We start from the raw sequence: 14,552 nt of genomic DNA, 5'->3' as shown, positions 1-14,552 counted from the left end.
AATATGTCACTCCTCAGGAAAGGTTACATACATCAAATTTTGTAGTAATCTGACTTGAAGATGAGCAAAGATGCAACATTATTGTTCCTTATCTCCTTCTCTAACCTTCCACCAAAATAATAAACTTAATGATTCAAGAAAATTATAAACTACTGCTGTAAGTTATATTAGCTTCATGGTTGGTGGCCGGTTTACATCGTTGCCTGCTTCTCTCCACTAGCTTTATTTAAGTTGAGATTTGAACCGTTCTCCAATCATGAATATCCAGTCATTAATTATCTTATGGAGCGACTCATTCAAATGGAACAAACTTACTTTATGTACGGTACCTAGCACGATGAGCTAAGGAGAATATGTTCCAACAAAAGATCTAGCAACAGTCAGTTTAGGGCTGTTCTTCTCCTTGTGAGGTTTTCCCTTAGAGACTTCTCTGTAAAATATTTCGCTACTGTAATTAATTTAGTATTTATTTATTTACAAAGAAAATATTATTTTCTATTATAACAGAAATAAGGACTAATATTTGCCTACAGCCTACTTGAATTATGAGTTAAATTACTGGTTATGAAATAATGGATGTCATGATAGCTGTTATTAGCCATTATAATACAAAATGGTTGATGATAACAGCGGATTAAATAAAACCAATACAACCGACTAGGGAAATCTGGTGCTATAACTCTTCTTTTTTTAAAAAGTAATGGTGGAAGAAGTATTTATTAATCAACAAGTTGTCCTTTTTTTTGATACAATACAAGTTGGCCTTTTAAGTCCTCTTCCTTTTCTGTTTTCTGCGGCGATTCCGTTGACCTTGCTCATGTTACGATGAAAGACAGGGTCTCTGAATCTTCATACATAGGCTTGTAAGGATCCACGGTGCCTCACACTTTCCAAATCTCTTAGGGCATCAAGAGCTTCCGTTCTCAAAAGATGGCAATGATCTTAGACGCTTTCATGAAAAGATACACAAACAAACTCGCAGATTTTGTAGAGGGTGAGGTGTCAATCATTCTCAACGTGAAGGATGGGCTCCAGAAGCTTCAGAGAAGACTGGAAAGGATCGGAGGTTTTCTTGAACATGCAGAGCGGAAGAGGCGTGAAGACCCAAACGTCGGCAATTGGGTGAGGGAGTTGAAAGATATCATGTATGATGCGGATGATATCATCGACCTTTGTATCGTCGAAGGCAGCAAATTATTGGAAAGCCATCAGTCCGTTTCTTTGGTATGCCATCCCTTTCCTATATTTTCTTTCTTTAGTTGTATGAAGTTCCGCTATGAAATTGGTGACAAAATTAGAGATCTTAATAAGAGGCTGAAAGAGATTGCAGAGGATGGATCAGTATTGCCTAAACTAGAAAACTCTAACCAAGATGTCCAAGAGAGCGGAGTGAATCCTCGTCGGACTTTTCCCATTGAGGACAGTTCTGATATCGTAGGGACACAAATTGAAGAGGCTACCCAGAGTCTTGTGGAGTCATTAGTCAAAGAAGATAAACAAAAACTCTGGATTTTGGGGATTGTGGGGATGGGTGGAATTGGCAAAACTACTCTTGCTTCTAATATATACCAAGATGAAAGAATAAAAGAAAATTTTCCTATACGAGTATGGGTGTGTGTTTCCAATAATTTTTCAGAGACAAATTTGCTGAAAGAGATAATTAGAAGCGCAGGTGGAAATTATGGGCAGGCTGAGACGAAGGCAGAACTCATACCCTACCTTTCCTCTGTCCTTTCAAGAAAGTTCGTTATTGTATTAGATGATATATGGGAAGCAAAAGTATGGGAGGATCTGCTCAGATATCCTTTGAAAAGTGCAATGGCTAGTGGTAGGATTGTGATCACCACTCAAGACATGAATGTGGCTAACAATATGAGCGCACTTGTCCACCATGTTGACAAAATGGGTAGTGATGAAGGTTGGGCATTGTTCTGCAAGAAAGTCTTTAGAGATGACGAGAAGGAAGAGATCATTATATTAAAAGAAATTGGGACGAACATTGTTGACAAATGTGATGGTCTTCCTCTTGCAATCAAGACCATTGCAGGAGTTTTAAGGTCGAAGGAGAGAAGCAGCATAGCATGGAATAACGTTCTCAGAAGTGATGCATGGTATATGAGCCAACTTCAGACAGAACTCCCTGGAGCCTTATTTTTAAGCTATAAAGATTTATCATCTAATCTTAAACAATGTTTCCTTTTTTGCTCGTTATATCCTGAGGACTTTCCCATGTCTCATGATGATCTTGTTCGGTACTGGTTGGCTGAAGGTTTTGTAAAATCACAAGATGTATTGTTAGAAGATTTAGCCCAAGATTACTATAAAGAGTTGATTTGCAGAAATCTTTTACAACCAGATTCTAGACGCGTAGATCAGAATGTTTGCACAATGCACGATCTGCTACGTTCTCTTGCTCTATTTTTGATAGGAGATGAGAGCACTTTTGTTGGTGATGGAAAAACGTGCACCACAAACCCCTTAACCAAGCTTCGTCGCTTGTCAATTTCAAATGTGGGAGAGAGGCTAGAAATCCCTGATGCAGTGAAAAAGCAGAAATGCTTGAGGACTCTAATTATCTGGAACAGTCCCAGGACAAAGATAGTTGAGCATGAACTCGGAAGACTCGGGCAGCTACGAGTTTTAGACTTGACCGGTACGAAACTGGAGAGCCTTCCAGACTTGGTGGGAAACCTGTTACATCTAAGGTACTTGAATCTTAATCAAACGAATGTCAAAAATTTACCAGAGTCTATAAGACGCCTTCAAAATCTGCATACCTTGAGTCTCTTGGGCTGTAAATCCTTGCACATGCTTCCCAAGGCCATCACAAGTTTGTGCAAACTAAGATGCCTTCGCCTCGATCGAACTCCGTTGAGCCATCTTCCAAGAGGAATAGGCAAACTGGGAGATCTCAACTATCTTCGAGGATTTGTGGTCGGTGATGATGGAGGGGAGCAAGACCAGGGGTGCGACTTGGAGGAGCTACAGTATCTGTCCCAACTGAGAGTGCTGCAGATAGATAGGTTAGAGAGGTCACGAGCAGTGCCGGCTCGAGCCTTAGGCGACCGAGGCGGTCGCCTAAGGCCCCCGGCCCAGGGAAGGCCCCCACCCAGCCTTTTTTTTTTTTTTTAATTTCGGGGGCAAGGGCAGCAGGGGCTCAGGGCTATCAGGCTATCTGGCTATGGGCTATGGAGGGAGTGGGCAGCGGGTTTGGGCGGCGGCGACGCGACGTAAAACGGTGAAAGGCTGAGGCTGACTGCGGCGACGGGCGACGGGCGAGGGCGATGGCGTAGTCGAGCGGTCGAGTCGTCGACAAGCAACGGGCAACGCAACGGCTTTTTCCTCCCCGGCTCCCCCTTCTCTCCGACAGTCCGACTCTCCCCCCTTGGGCCCCTTCTCTGCCTTTTTAATGCCGGAACCTTCTCCAGTTCTCGGCACTCGGCACTCGGCAGATCGGCTATTCGGCTTGCAAAGTTGCAGAGCGGCGAGCGCAAAACCCTCTTTAGCTCTCCTCGCCGACGTCGCCGTCCTCGGCTCCAAGCTCCGGCCTCCGACTCCAAGCTCCGAGCTCCGGTCCACTGTGCGTCCGTGCAGAGTCCCGTGACTTTCGTCCTCTCCTCGGCATCCAGCGTCCTTGTCGACTCCGAGTCGCCGTCCTCGGCTCCTCCGACATCCGACTCCGCGGCGACCGAGGGCCGAGGCGGTGAGGCCTCCCATCCTCTTCTCGCCGACGTCGCCGATTCGCCGTCCTCGGCCTCCCGTGAGGCCGTGACCGGCGCCGGCGGTGACCCTGTCCTCTCCTCAGCTCCTCCGCCGCTCCGGCCGGCGGCCTCCTCGGGGTTCCCGGTTCCCAAGTCCCGACGGACCCGACCTCCTCCCAGGCTCCCAGTCCCACGGTCCCACCGGGCCACCTCCCGAGACTCGAGTCCCGACTCCCGACCTCCTCCCCTCACTCCCTCAGTCCTCTGTTCGGCTGTAAGCCTGTAACCCTGTTCGGCTGTTCCCACTGTCCACAGTCCACTGATCCCGATTCCCAAATCCCACTGAGGTGAGTAAGTAACTGTAGTCTGTAGTTACTTAGTTTATTAATTATTTTTTGATTTAATTAATTTTTATTTAGTTAAGTAATTATTTTAGAATTTGTTATTTTTTGGTTCAATTGTAGATTGGTTGTGACTTCACTACTTCAGCGGTTCGGCACTATTCGGCCTCTTCTCGCCGTGGAGTTCGGAACTATTCCACCTCTTCTCGACACAATTAAGTTCGACACTACTTATCGGGACCCGAGTTTATTTTTCTTGACACAATTAAGTTTTATCATTTTTAACATTTTTATATTTTGATTTGTTTGTGGTGGTTTTTTAATTGCTTAGTTTGATAATATTATTTATAGATTAAAAAGTCTAATAGAAAATATGACTGTGGGTATGAAAAACTCAAAAAAAAAAAAATCGATAAACTCATTCAATCTCAAAAAGGAGCTCTAGATAGATTTGTTGTTACAAACAAACATAACACTACATCAAATTCAACTCAAGAATTAGCAATAGAACAGGCACCCGAAATAGAGTTAAAAAATGAGATTGCCAGTGAAACAATATCTAGTGAAGAACACAATGGAGAATCAGATGGAGATAGGATAAACAAGGAAAAAGATTGTGAAACTAGTTCTATTCCTACAAATTTATATGATCCTGGTCAATGGAAAATAATTGATACAAAATTTAGAGATCTAATAGTGGAAAGAGGTCCAATTAGGGATTATGATTTTTATTTTTCTAAAGATGAAAACAATAGACACTTTTCTACGATATATTATATTCGTAAGTTACCTAATGGTGAAAAACATGATAGAAAATGGTTAGTGTATTCGAAAGATTTGGATAGAGTATATTGTTTTTGCTGTAAATTATTTGATTCAAAGTCTAGCACGAGTCAATTAGTCAATGAAGGAAGTAGGGATTGGAAAAATCTAGGTATCAAGCTTAAAAGTCATGAAACAACTAATGAACATATCATTAGCATGAATAGGTGGATTGAGTTAGAAGTGAGATTGTTAAAAAATAATACAATTGATAAAAATCTCCAAGAACAAATAAACCAAGAGAAGGATCATTAGAAAAAAGTTCTATTTAGAATTATTGCTATCGTAAAAAATCTTGCAAAAAATAATTTAGCATTTCGAGGAAAGAATGAAAAGATCTATCAAAGCAATAACGGAAATTTTCTAAGTTTTATTGAAACAATTGCAGAATTTGATCTAATAATGCAAGAACATATTCGACGCATTCAACATGGTGAAATTTACAATCATTATTTAGGTCATAATATTCAAAATGAATTGATTCAAATGTTAGCATCTGAAATTAAAGCTATAATACTTAAAAAGATTAAAGAAGCAAAATATTTTTCTGTAATACTTGATTGCACTCCTGATGCAAGCCATCAGGAACAAATGACCCTAGTTTTAAGATGTGTAGATACTTCAACAAGTTCAGTAAAAGTAGAAGAATATTTTTTAGAATTTTTAGAAATAGATGATACCTCTGGAAAGGGCCTTTTTAATGAACTTATAAATATAATATAAAAACATAAACTTGAGGTTAATGATATAAGAGAACAAGGGTACGACAATGGATCTAATATGAAAGAAAAACATCAAGGTGTACAAAGAAGATTATTAGATATAAATCCTAGAGCATTTTACACACCATGTGGATGTCATAACTTGAATTTAGTATTATGTGATACTGCTAACTCGTGTCCTAAAGCTATATCTTTTTTTGGAGTGATACAACGAATTTATACCTTATTTTCTTCTTCTACAAAATGATGGAAAATTTTACAAGATAATATATCCACATTAACTCTTAAACCCTTGTCACAAACACGTTGGAAAAGTCGTATTGAAAGTGTCAAAGCAATTAAAAACCAAGCTCCTAAAATAAGAGATGCTTTAGTTCAATTAGCGGAAACTAGTAAAGATCCTAAAATAAAGAGTGGAGCCACATGTTTAGCTACATATGAGATTGAAAATTTTGAATTTTTATTAGGCATGAATATTTGGTACGATATATTGTTTGCTGTTAACTCAGTTAGTAAGATTTTACAATCTGAAGACATGCATATTCATGTTGCTATAGATCAATTAAAAGGTCTTCTTTCTTATTTGAAAAGTTATAGGGAAAATGGATTCATGAATGCTTTGAATTCATCTAAAGAAATTGCAAATGAAATGGAAATAGAACCTATATTTCGTGAAAAACGTGTGATCTGTAGAAAAAAATATTTTGATGAAAATAATGATGATGAGATAACAAGATCAGCTGAAGAATCTTTTAGAATTGATTACTTTTTATATATAGTAGATCAAGCTATTTTTTCAATTCAAAATAGGTTTGAACAATTTACCGTATATGAAAATGTTTTTGGTTTTTTGTTTAATTTTAGAAAGTTAAAATTTTTGAATGAAGATGATTTGAAAAAGTGTTGTCTTAATCTTGAAAACTTTTTAAAGCATGGTGAATATTCTGATATTGATGGTATTGATCTATTTTCAGAGTTAAAAATTTTAAAAGAATTTTTACAAACAGAAACTAGTACCCCTATTGATATTTTAAGTTTTATAAAAAAAACAGATTCTTTTCCAAATGCATGCATTGCATATAGGATATTATTAACAATACCTGTAACAGTTGCTTCTGCTGAAAGAAGTTTTTCAAAATTAAAGTTGATAAAATCTTATTTGCGATCAACTATGTCACAAGAAAGATTAAATGTATTAGCTATATTATCGATTGAAAATAGTATTTTAATGGATCTTGAGTATAAAAGTTTAATTAGTAATATCTTGCGAACAAGATATGCAACGACCTCTCTCCTCCATCCAGCCTAGAAGAGCTTCGGTTCTACAACTTCTTTGGTAGTGGGTTTTCCGGCTGGTTGATGTCGTCGTCATTGGGTGCCTCCTTTCCTCACCTGGCATTCTTGCACCTTGTTGATTGCAAATCATGTCCAAAACTTCCTCCGATAGGCCTATTGCCCCAGCTAAAATTCCTTCGGATTTCAGGAGCAGACGCAATCATAACGATCGGACCCGAGCTTCTTGGTCGCCGTTCCTCAGCAATAACTGCATTTCCTAAGCTTGAAGACCTGCAACTCTTACACATGCGCAACTGGAAAGAATGGTCATTGGGCGTGGTGGAAGAGGTTGGCGAGGAAATAAGAGGAGCCTCTAAGTTGCTGCCGCATCTCAAGTTCCTGCATCTAAAGGACTGTCCCGAGCTAATAGCTCTTCCGAAAGGTCTGGGGCATGCCACCAACTTGCAGCGCTTGCAAATTGTGGGCACCCACAACCTGAGAGAAATCAAGAACCTCCCCTCCTTAACTGATATGCTCCACATCGAGAGAAACCTAAGGTTGGAAAGAGTATCCAACTTTTCCTCCCTGAAATCTTTGCAAATACTGAATTGTCCGAGGTTACAGCACGTGGAGAATCTTGATAAGTTACAATTCCTGGGCCTGGCACATCCTTCTGCAGTACAGGGGACATTAGAGATACCATTGCTGGAGTGCCTCCCACAGTGGTTATTGAACCTACTCGGGCAGCATCAAAATGCTCCGACTGCAGTGCAGAATCTTAGAAAATTTAGACTGAAATGCAGCTCACCACTGTTTGAGAGCTTCCTTAAGGATACACCAAATTGGCCCATCATTCAGTGGATCCCTGAGGTCTGGATCGAAGACATAGATGGTCCCTCATGGATACGGTATACCAAAAGATCCCCTTCCACCTTTCAAACCAACGTGCAACCACAAGAGTTTCCAAGTGACTTCCCTTGAGCAAGGTGATTTCTACTTCCATCATGTTCACATTTCCCTCGTTAATTTGTTTATCACCATTCGACCAGCTGCCATATATAAATGCCGTTAATCTCATGTATATTAATTTTCTCTATTCCCAGAGACAATTTCGTGCGGATTTAGCAGTTGGGATGGACGTGCTCAGTATTTTTAGCTTTTTTTTCCTCATGTTAATTTTGTATTGGATTTGGATATCTACTCTGTAATTTCTGTTTCTCAGTGTTTCGATGGTATTATATCATTATCCTGAATGTATCCTTAAGAATTCATATGCAATAAATCATGATTTCACTCACCCTCTCCATCTTTTCTATTTATTTTTCCTTCTGTATCAATCTTTTTTCATTTTTCATTTTTTGTTTGTTTGAGAGGATGCTTCTCGATCAATCTTAGATATAAACTTCCAGAACTGCTACTGTTTGATCTCGGTACTTCTTTTACGTTACTTCTGATATTTTGGCCAGATCTGAAAAAGCTTCAAACAGCCAAATCATCTCCTAGATAGCGTAAGAACAGAATATTTTTTTAATTTCATGTAGTGCTAGGCCTAATATGCTTGACAGCTTGCGATTGGGAAACCAGAGGGACTAATCTATGTCCAAAAGCTCGCCTGGGGTGTTTGTCCTTTTTTTTTGGCTGAAAATGGTGTCTGTCCTTTGATCGTAGGAAGCGATGCACAATTAGAGTCTCGAAATAGACCTGCAAAGAATCTGGCATTGTGCACAATTACGGCGAGCTCAAGTATTTAGGCCCTGTTTGAAATTATTATTGGTGTTAGAGCTTTTGGTAATAGAGTTTTTAACAAAAACTTAACTATATTTTTAAAATATTGTAGAACTTTAACATCTATTTGACAATCAAAATTAAAAAATATATATTAAAATAATAATAATAATTGATATATAATATAATAATAATAGTAACGTAGTATTATCATAATATTAGTATAGTATAATACAATACAATATAATATTAGTTAATAATAATAATACAATATTTTCATATAATTATTATTATATATTAATATATTATTACATTATACAATATAATTATTATATATGAATGTGGTATTATTATTTTATCATAATATTACAATAGTATTATATTGCAATACTATTTTCATGTTAATATAATATAGTTCAAAATATTGTTAATATTTAATTTACATATTATATTTAAATCTAAATATTATATTGAATAATGTAATAACTACAAATTTTAGAAATATTTTGGTCATACAAATAGCGTTTTAATGAGCTTCAAAAAGTACTTTTAGAAAAAAGCTCTAAATTGGCGCTTGTGCGAAGTAGAGATTTTTCTTACGTTAGATGTTTTTACCAAATACACATATATCGGCTACAAATTTGGATTGTAAACGGGTTTGTCTAATATGACCCATTTATTAAATAAGCTAGTTTTAGATTTAGGGTTCGGGACCATTTAACTGTCGATCTGTTTAATAGTTTCCTCGGCCAGTACAATTATAACATGATATATTTACAATTCATCTAAAATACATTTAACCGATCTATTTATTAAATGGATTAGGAAAGCTGCGATGTTACCTATTTAATAAATAAGTGGATTCTGTTATGGATTTTTGGCTGATCCTACAAATAGGTTGGTTTCGTATTAAATTATTTCTAGTCTCACTCGTATTTGATCCATATTTGATCCGGCTCAACCCACTTGCCATTCTGAAATTTGCTTCATAAATAATATAAAAATCAAGGGTATATTTGCCATTATAGAATTTTATATAGTATAAATGCACAACATTTCAACGTACGACCATCATTGGACCTATTTGATTTGGTTGTAATTTTTTCCTTTCCAAAAAGTGGTTTTATTGGTAGGATTGATATAATGACAAATAAAACCTTTTATTCTATACAGTGGTCAAAAAAACTTTATTTATTTGTTTATTTTTATGAGACTAGGAGTCTAAGCAATCACTCTGTGGTGAAAACTTAGAAAACTAACTTATTTACTAAGATGGGCATCTTTAGAGTTTTTTTTTTCTTTTGGGTACAATATTGTGAGTTAAAAGGAGTCCTCGAGAAGGCTATAAATCCAGATTTTGGTTTGACCCCAAATGCCAACTTTGCTCTTTTAAAGCCATTTTTGGTTATTTTAGGGACACAACATTTTCTTATGATGAAAACTTTAGAATGGATTCGTAAAGCTTTTCTCAAGTAACTCTATCATCTTCCCTCTGCACTTCTTTTTTTTAAGTCATGTATAACTCATTACTTTATTTTCTAAATAATTTTTTTTTTTATGAGGAAAACTAGGGAGCCCCACCTAGCTTTCCCAGGCCCCATCCCACACTTATCAAAACTAGCCTACGTAGTTTCACAAGTAAATATCTATTTTAAATATAACCATAATTATCTCCTAGTGCATTACCACCATGTGCCCCCAACCCAAAATATTCTTTGATACTAAAAATATTTCCTTAAACATATATTAAAGTTTTATGACACTTTAGAAATATAGTTATGAAATAATAAATAGCTTTTTATTAAAAGTTCTACTAGCAAAAACTTTACTATCTACAACAATACCAAATAGGGTCTTACTTGGCCTCTCTCTTATATTTAATCACATAACACATACAAAATTAAAGGCAAAGTTGACATATTTTTCTTGGTACACGAGTCAAAGAGAGAAAGTATCAATATTTGTACTAATACATCTCCATTAAAGAAAAATTCTTGAATAACAACAAAATAATTTTTCATTGCAAAGGATTAAATATAATATTTTACTTGACATATATAAATAAAATAATTTTATGATGGCAAAAAAGTGTTTTCATAGAAATCATATATTGGTGGCAACAAAAATATTATCATAAAACTCTTAGACACTTTTGTAACAACAAAATATTGTCACAGTACTTAAATATAGATGACGACCGAACTTTTATCATGAAAACATCAAAAGTCTGCTGACATTGATGTTCGCCATAGAAAATCTTTAGTGACAATAATTAAATTTTCTATAGTATAAGTGATATTTATCTTCTTTCTATAGTTTTGTTTGGCGTCAGAAACTATAGTGATAGCCTTTTGTGGCTATTATTAAATATCTTGACCCACATTAATTATTTTATGACCAATTTTTTGCTTTCATAAAAGATAATCCAAAATTTGTCATTTACGGTAACTGTTAATTGTCATCATAAATTGCATTCTTTTTGCGACAAACATCTATATTATCACAAGTAAGGCTGCAAATAGTTCGGGTTGACCCACGACCCAACCCACTTAAACCCAATCCAAACCTGATTCAAGGACCCATGGGGTTGGGTCGGGTTCAAAATTTGGACCTATTCTATATTTAAGGTCGGATCTGGGTTTGTTGAGTTCTAACATGACTCGACCCGATCCGACCTGGTTGTTATATGGGTCTAATTTGGATCTTCTAACCTACTACCTGACCTGACCTGACTCGACACAAGTTATGTGGTTTTTATATTGGCATGTAATTGAATGAACTTCAATTGCAGAATTATTTAGCAAGAAAAGTAGGTTAAAAAGCAATAAACCATAAATGATATAATCTTTAATTACCTTTGTTGTTTGATTATTTGACCTTGTTCCTTATTTTACTCCTTGATATATAAAGCACTAATCATAGAATAGGTTGTGAAAGTTTATTTTAATTGATAATTTAACTCACATACAGGTCTTAGCATGTCGAAAATTTATAAACTATATTTATAAACTTCATCTGTGCACAATATGGTTGAAATGAAATCATAGTGCTTGGAAGCACTAGAAATCGTGTGCCAAAATTTGAAGAACCATTTAATGGTCCCATCCACATTAGTCTATTAGTTTGAAATAAATGTTGTCGTCGCTCCAACAATTCAATCTGATTTTATTCATATGACATAGGGGATGTTGTGGCAAACTAGATAGCCAAGTGATATCTTTGGATGAAAAGTTGGACTTTTAGATTGTAGATTGATATTGGGACTGACTTAGCATTTTATCCGTGTGGAGTGATTGATTAAAACCCTATTTGATTTTGATGAGCTCAAAGCATTTGAGTATATCTCTTGTTTACTAATGAATTCAATTAAGTGTTTCAGTGAAAATCTTGTCTAAGTGTCTTTAGACTTGGTTCATAATATTTTGGATAAGTTAAGAAGTCAGCTTGAACCAAAGTCTGAGACTCGAGTCGACTCCAGAGTATCACGAGTCGACTCCAAGCGTATCAAGTTCACTGGCACGAGCTCGAGTCGACTCCGGATCAGTACGAGTCGACTCCGACTGAGAACAGACAGACGAACAGAAAGCATCAACTCAAAACCTGTCAGCGAGTCGACTCCTGAACTGCGCGAGTCGACTCCGATGTTCACCGAGTCGACTCCAGGGTAGTATGAGTCGACTCCTAGGAGTCACAGGCAGAAAAGTCAGAGAGCAGTTTTCGGGTCTGAGATTCGAGTCGACTCCAGTGGAACGCGAGTCGACTCCGATGGTTGGCAAGTCGACTCCAAAGAAAGTGAGAGTCGACTCTCAGAGGAACACAAGAAAAAAGTCAGAGAATGTTTTTTGGACTCTGAGATTCGAGTCGACTCCCGCAATACGCGAGTCGACTCCTAGACACCGCGACCCCAAAGAAGACAGAAGACCAATCTGCTGTGTCTGAGAGCCGAGTCGACTCCTAGAAAGCTCGAGTCGACTCCAAGGCAGCGGTACACCAAAAGGGCAGAAGACTTAGTTTCGGAAACTGAGAGCCGAGTCGACTCCAAGGAAGTTCGAGTCGACTCCAAGACTGGAGGAGCCAAAAGACAGAAGATCGGGAGTTCGGGCTCTGAGCGCCGAGTCGACTCCCAGGACAGTCGAGTCGACTCGAGTTGGCCAAGTTGAAAATTGGCTCCATGGACTTCATGGGATGAGCCGACTCCGAAAATGCCAAGTCAGCTCCAGAAATTGGCGAGTCGACTCCGGGTCAAGACGAGTCGACTCCCAGTCGAAGAGGCTACTTTAATTCAAATTCGAAACAGTTGCCGAGTCGACTCCAGAAAAACATGAGTCGACTCCCGCTACAGCCGAGTCGACTCCTGATCGCGCGAGTCGACTCCAACCCACCAACGGACATATTGTCAGGCTGTGCAGAGTGTGCAGAACGGGCAGAAAAAGGTCTCTAACGGCTAGTTTCCGTGGGGGTTGGTTTAAATAGCCACAGAGGACTGTAGCAAAGTAGATAACAACTATTCCACTCAAAGTAATCAAGCATTCAATCTCTGCAACCTGTTCTTCAACGAAAAGAGGGAAGAGCGGCATTAACTCCATCCAACTTCCTCTTCCCAGCAATTAAAGAAGCCTCCTCCTGCATTCAAGTCGACCACACATTCAAGAGGAGACCCGAAGTTCGAGAAGCCCCACTCAACTCCAACTCAAACGTGTTTGAGGGCTTCTAACTTTTCTTCTGTTTATATTGTTATTTATCTGCTTTTTGAGAAGCTGTGTTTTCTGTTTGTACCTTTTATTTTCACCTGGTCTTTACTTGGTTCAATCGGGGGATTGAATCAAGGGTATTGAGGTTGGTTGGTGAGCCGAGTGTAAAACCAACGTATGTAAGGGTTCGATTGTGATTCCGAGAAAACAATCGGGGCGGTTCTAGTCGGTGAGCCAGGGAAAACCGACCGAGTTCGTTGTGAGCTCGTAAAACAACAAGTTTGGTTGTGAGCTTGGAAAACAACCAGCTGTAATCCAAGGGATTATAGTGAATTCCCAAGTGAGACTTGGAGAGTGGACGTAGGAGCAAGGGTTAGCTCCGACTCCAATGTGAAATGAAATATTGATGCTAAAGATAATTGAAAGCTAAGTTCTTTTTGACTCCCCCTTTCTTTTCCAGAAGGGCAATTATCTTAAAACCAATATTCTTCAATTTTATCTCTTCTAATTCAACTTTTAAGCATGAATTTTGTATTTTGCATTCCAATGTATCCATATTGGTTCTACTCCCCTTATCCATATTGGTTCTATGGTTCTACTCCCCTTATCTATATATCTACTCCCCCTTTTTGTCATCAACAATGAAAGGGACAAATTATCTGTAGGTGCTTAAAGCATACTTCTTAGTAAGATTCAGCATATTTCCGTGAACCACTCAAGGATATTCAAGTTGTGCTCCCCCTGTCCAAGTCATTTCTATTAATGAATTCAGTCATTCATATCACTCCCCCTTAGTTTTGGAATTCATTTCAGACTCATCTTTTTGTTTAACGTTGTTATCACAAGATGTGCTCCCCCTGTTTTATATGCATTGTTTCTGTGTATCAAATTTGAACACTCAAGGTATGTGATAAGATTTTTATGGCACATCACAAAATCACATACACAATCACAGAAACATATACACAGAGTTGGCAATGTACACAAAGTTTTCAAAAGAGATTGTATTCATGTATCATTGTTAGGCCTGTTAATGAGCCGAGCTGCTCGGGCTCGGCTCGGGCTCGGCTCGGTAAAAGCCCGGCTCGGGCTCGGCTCGTTAGTGAAACGAGCCCGAGCCCGAGCCCAACATGAGGCTCGTTTACACTCGAGCTTGAGCTCGGGCTCGAGCCCGAGTAGCTCACGAGCCCAAACGAGCCCTAGTGAGTATGTGACTGTGTGAGACTCCCAGGCCCAGCCGGCGGGCCCACGCCCAGGCCCAGCCGCTCAGCCCCC

At 38.3% G+C, this 14,552-nt stretch overlaps 1 protein-coding gene across 1 annotated transcript; it reads left to right on the top strand.

Annotated features, from left to right (window-relative positions):
* Nucleotides 1–205: 205 nt before the first annotated feature.
* Nucleotides 206–8,510, top strand: LOC103719545 (putative disease resistance protein RGA3). Its single transcript, XM_089927861.1, has 2 exons — nt 206–3,042; nt 6,862–8,510. Exons 1-2 carry the CDS (start codon nt 931–933, stop codon nt 7,840–7,842), a joined length of 3,093 nt encoding a protein of 1,030 aa, XP_089783987.1. The 5' UTR covers nt 206–930; the 3' UTR covers nt 7,843–8,510.
* Nucleotides 8,511–14,552: the final 6,042 nt, after the last annotated feature.

This window comes from Phoenix dactylifera, chromosome 2, assembly GCF_051530095.1.
Source record: "Phoenix dactylifera cultivar Ajwa chromosome 2, Ajwa_hap1_PhDact_Kaust_v1.1, whole genome shotgun sequence".
In the NCBI taxonomy this organism is placed as follows: Eukaryota; Viridiplantae; Streptophyta; class Magnoliopsida; order Arecales; family Arecaceae; genus Phoenix; species Phoenix dactylifera.
The sequence above is the reverse complement of the archived record's forward strand: the minus strand, read 5'-3'. Positions and strand labels throughout refer to the sequence as shown.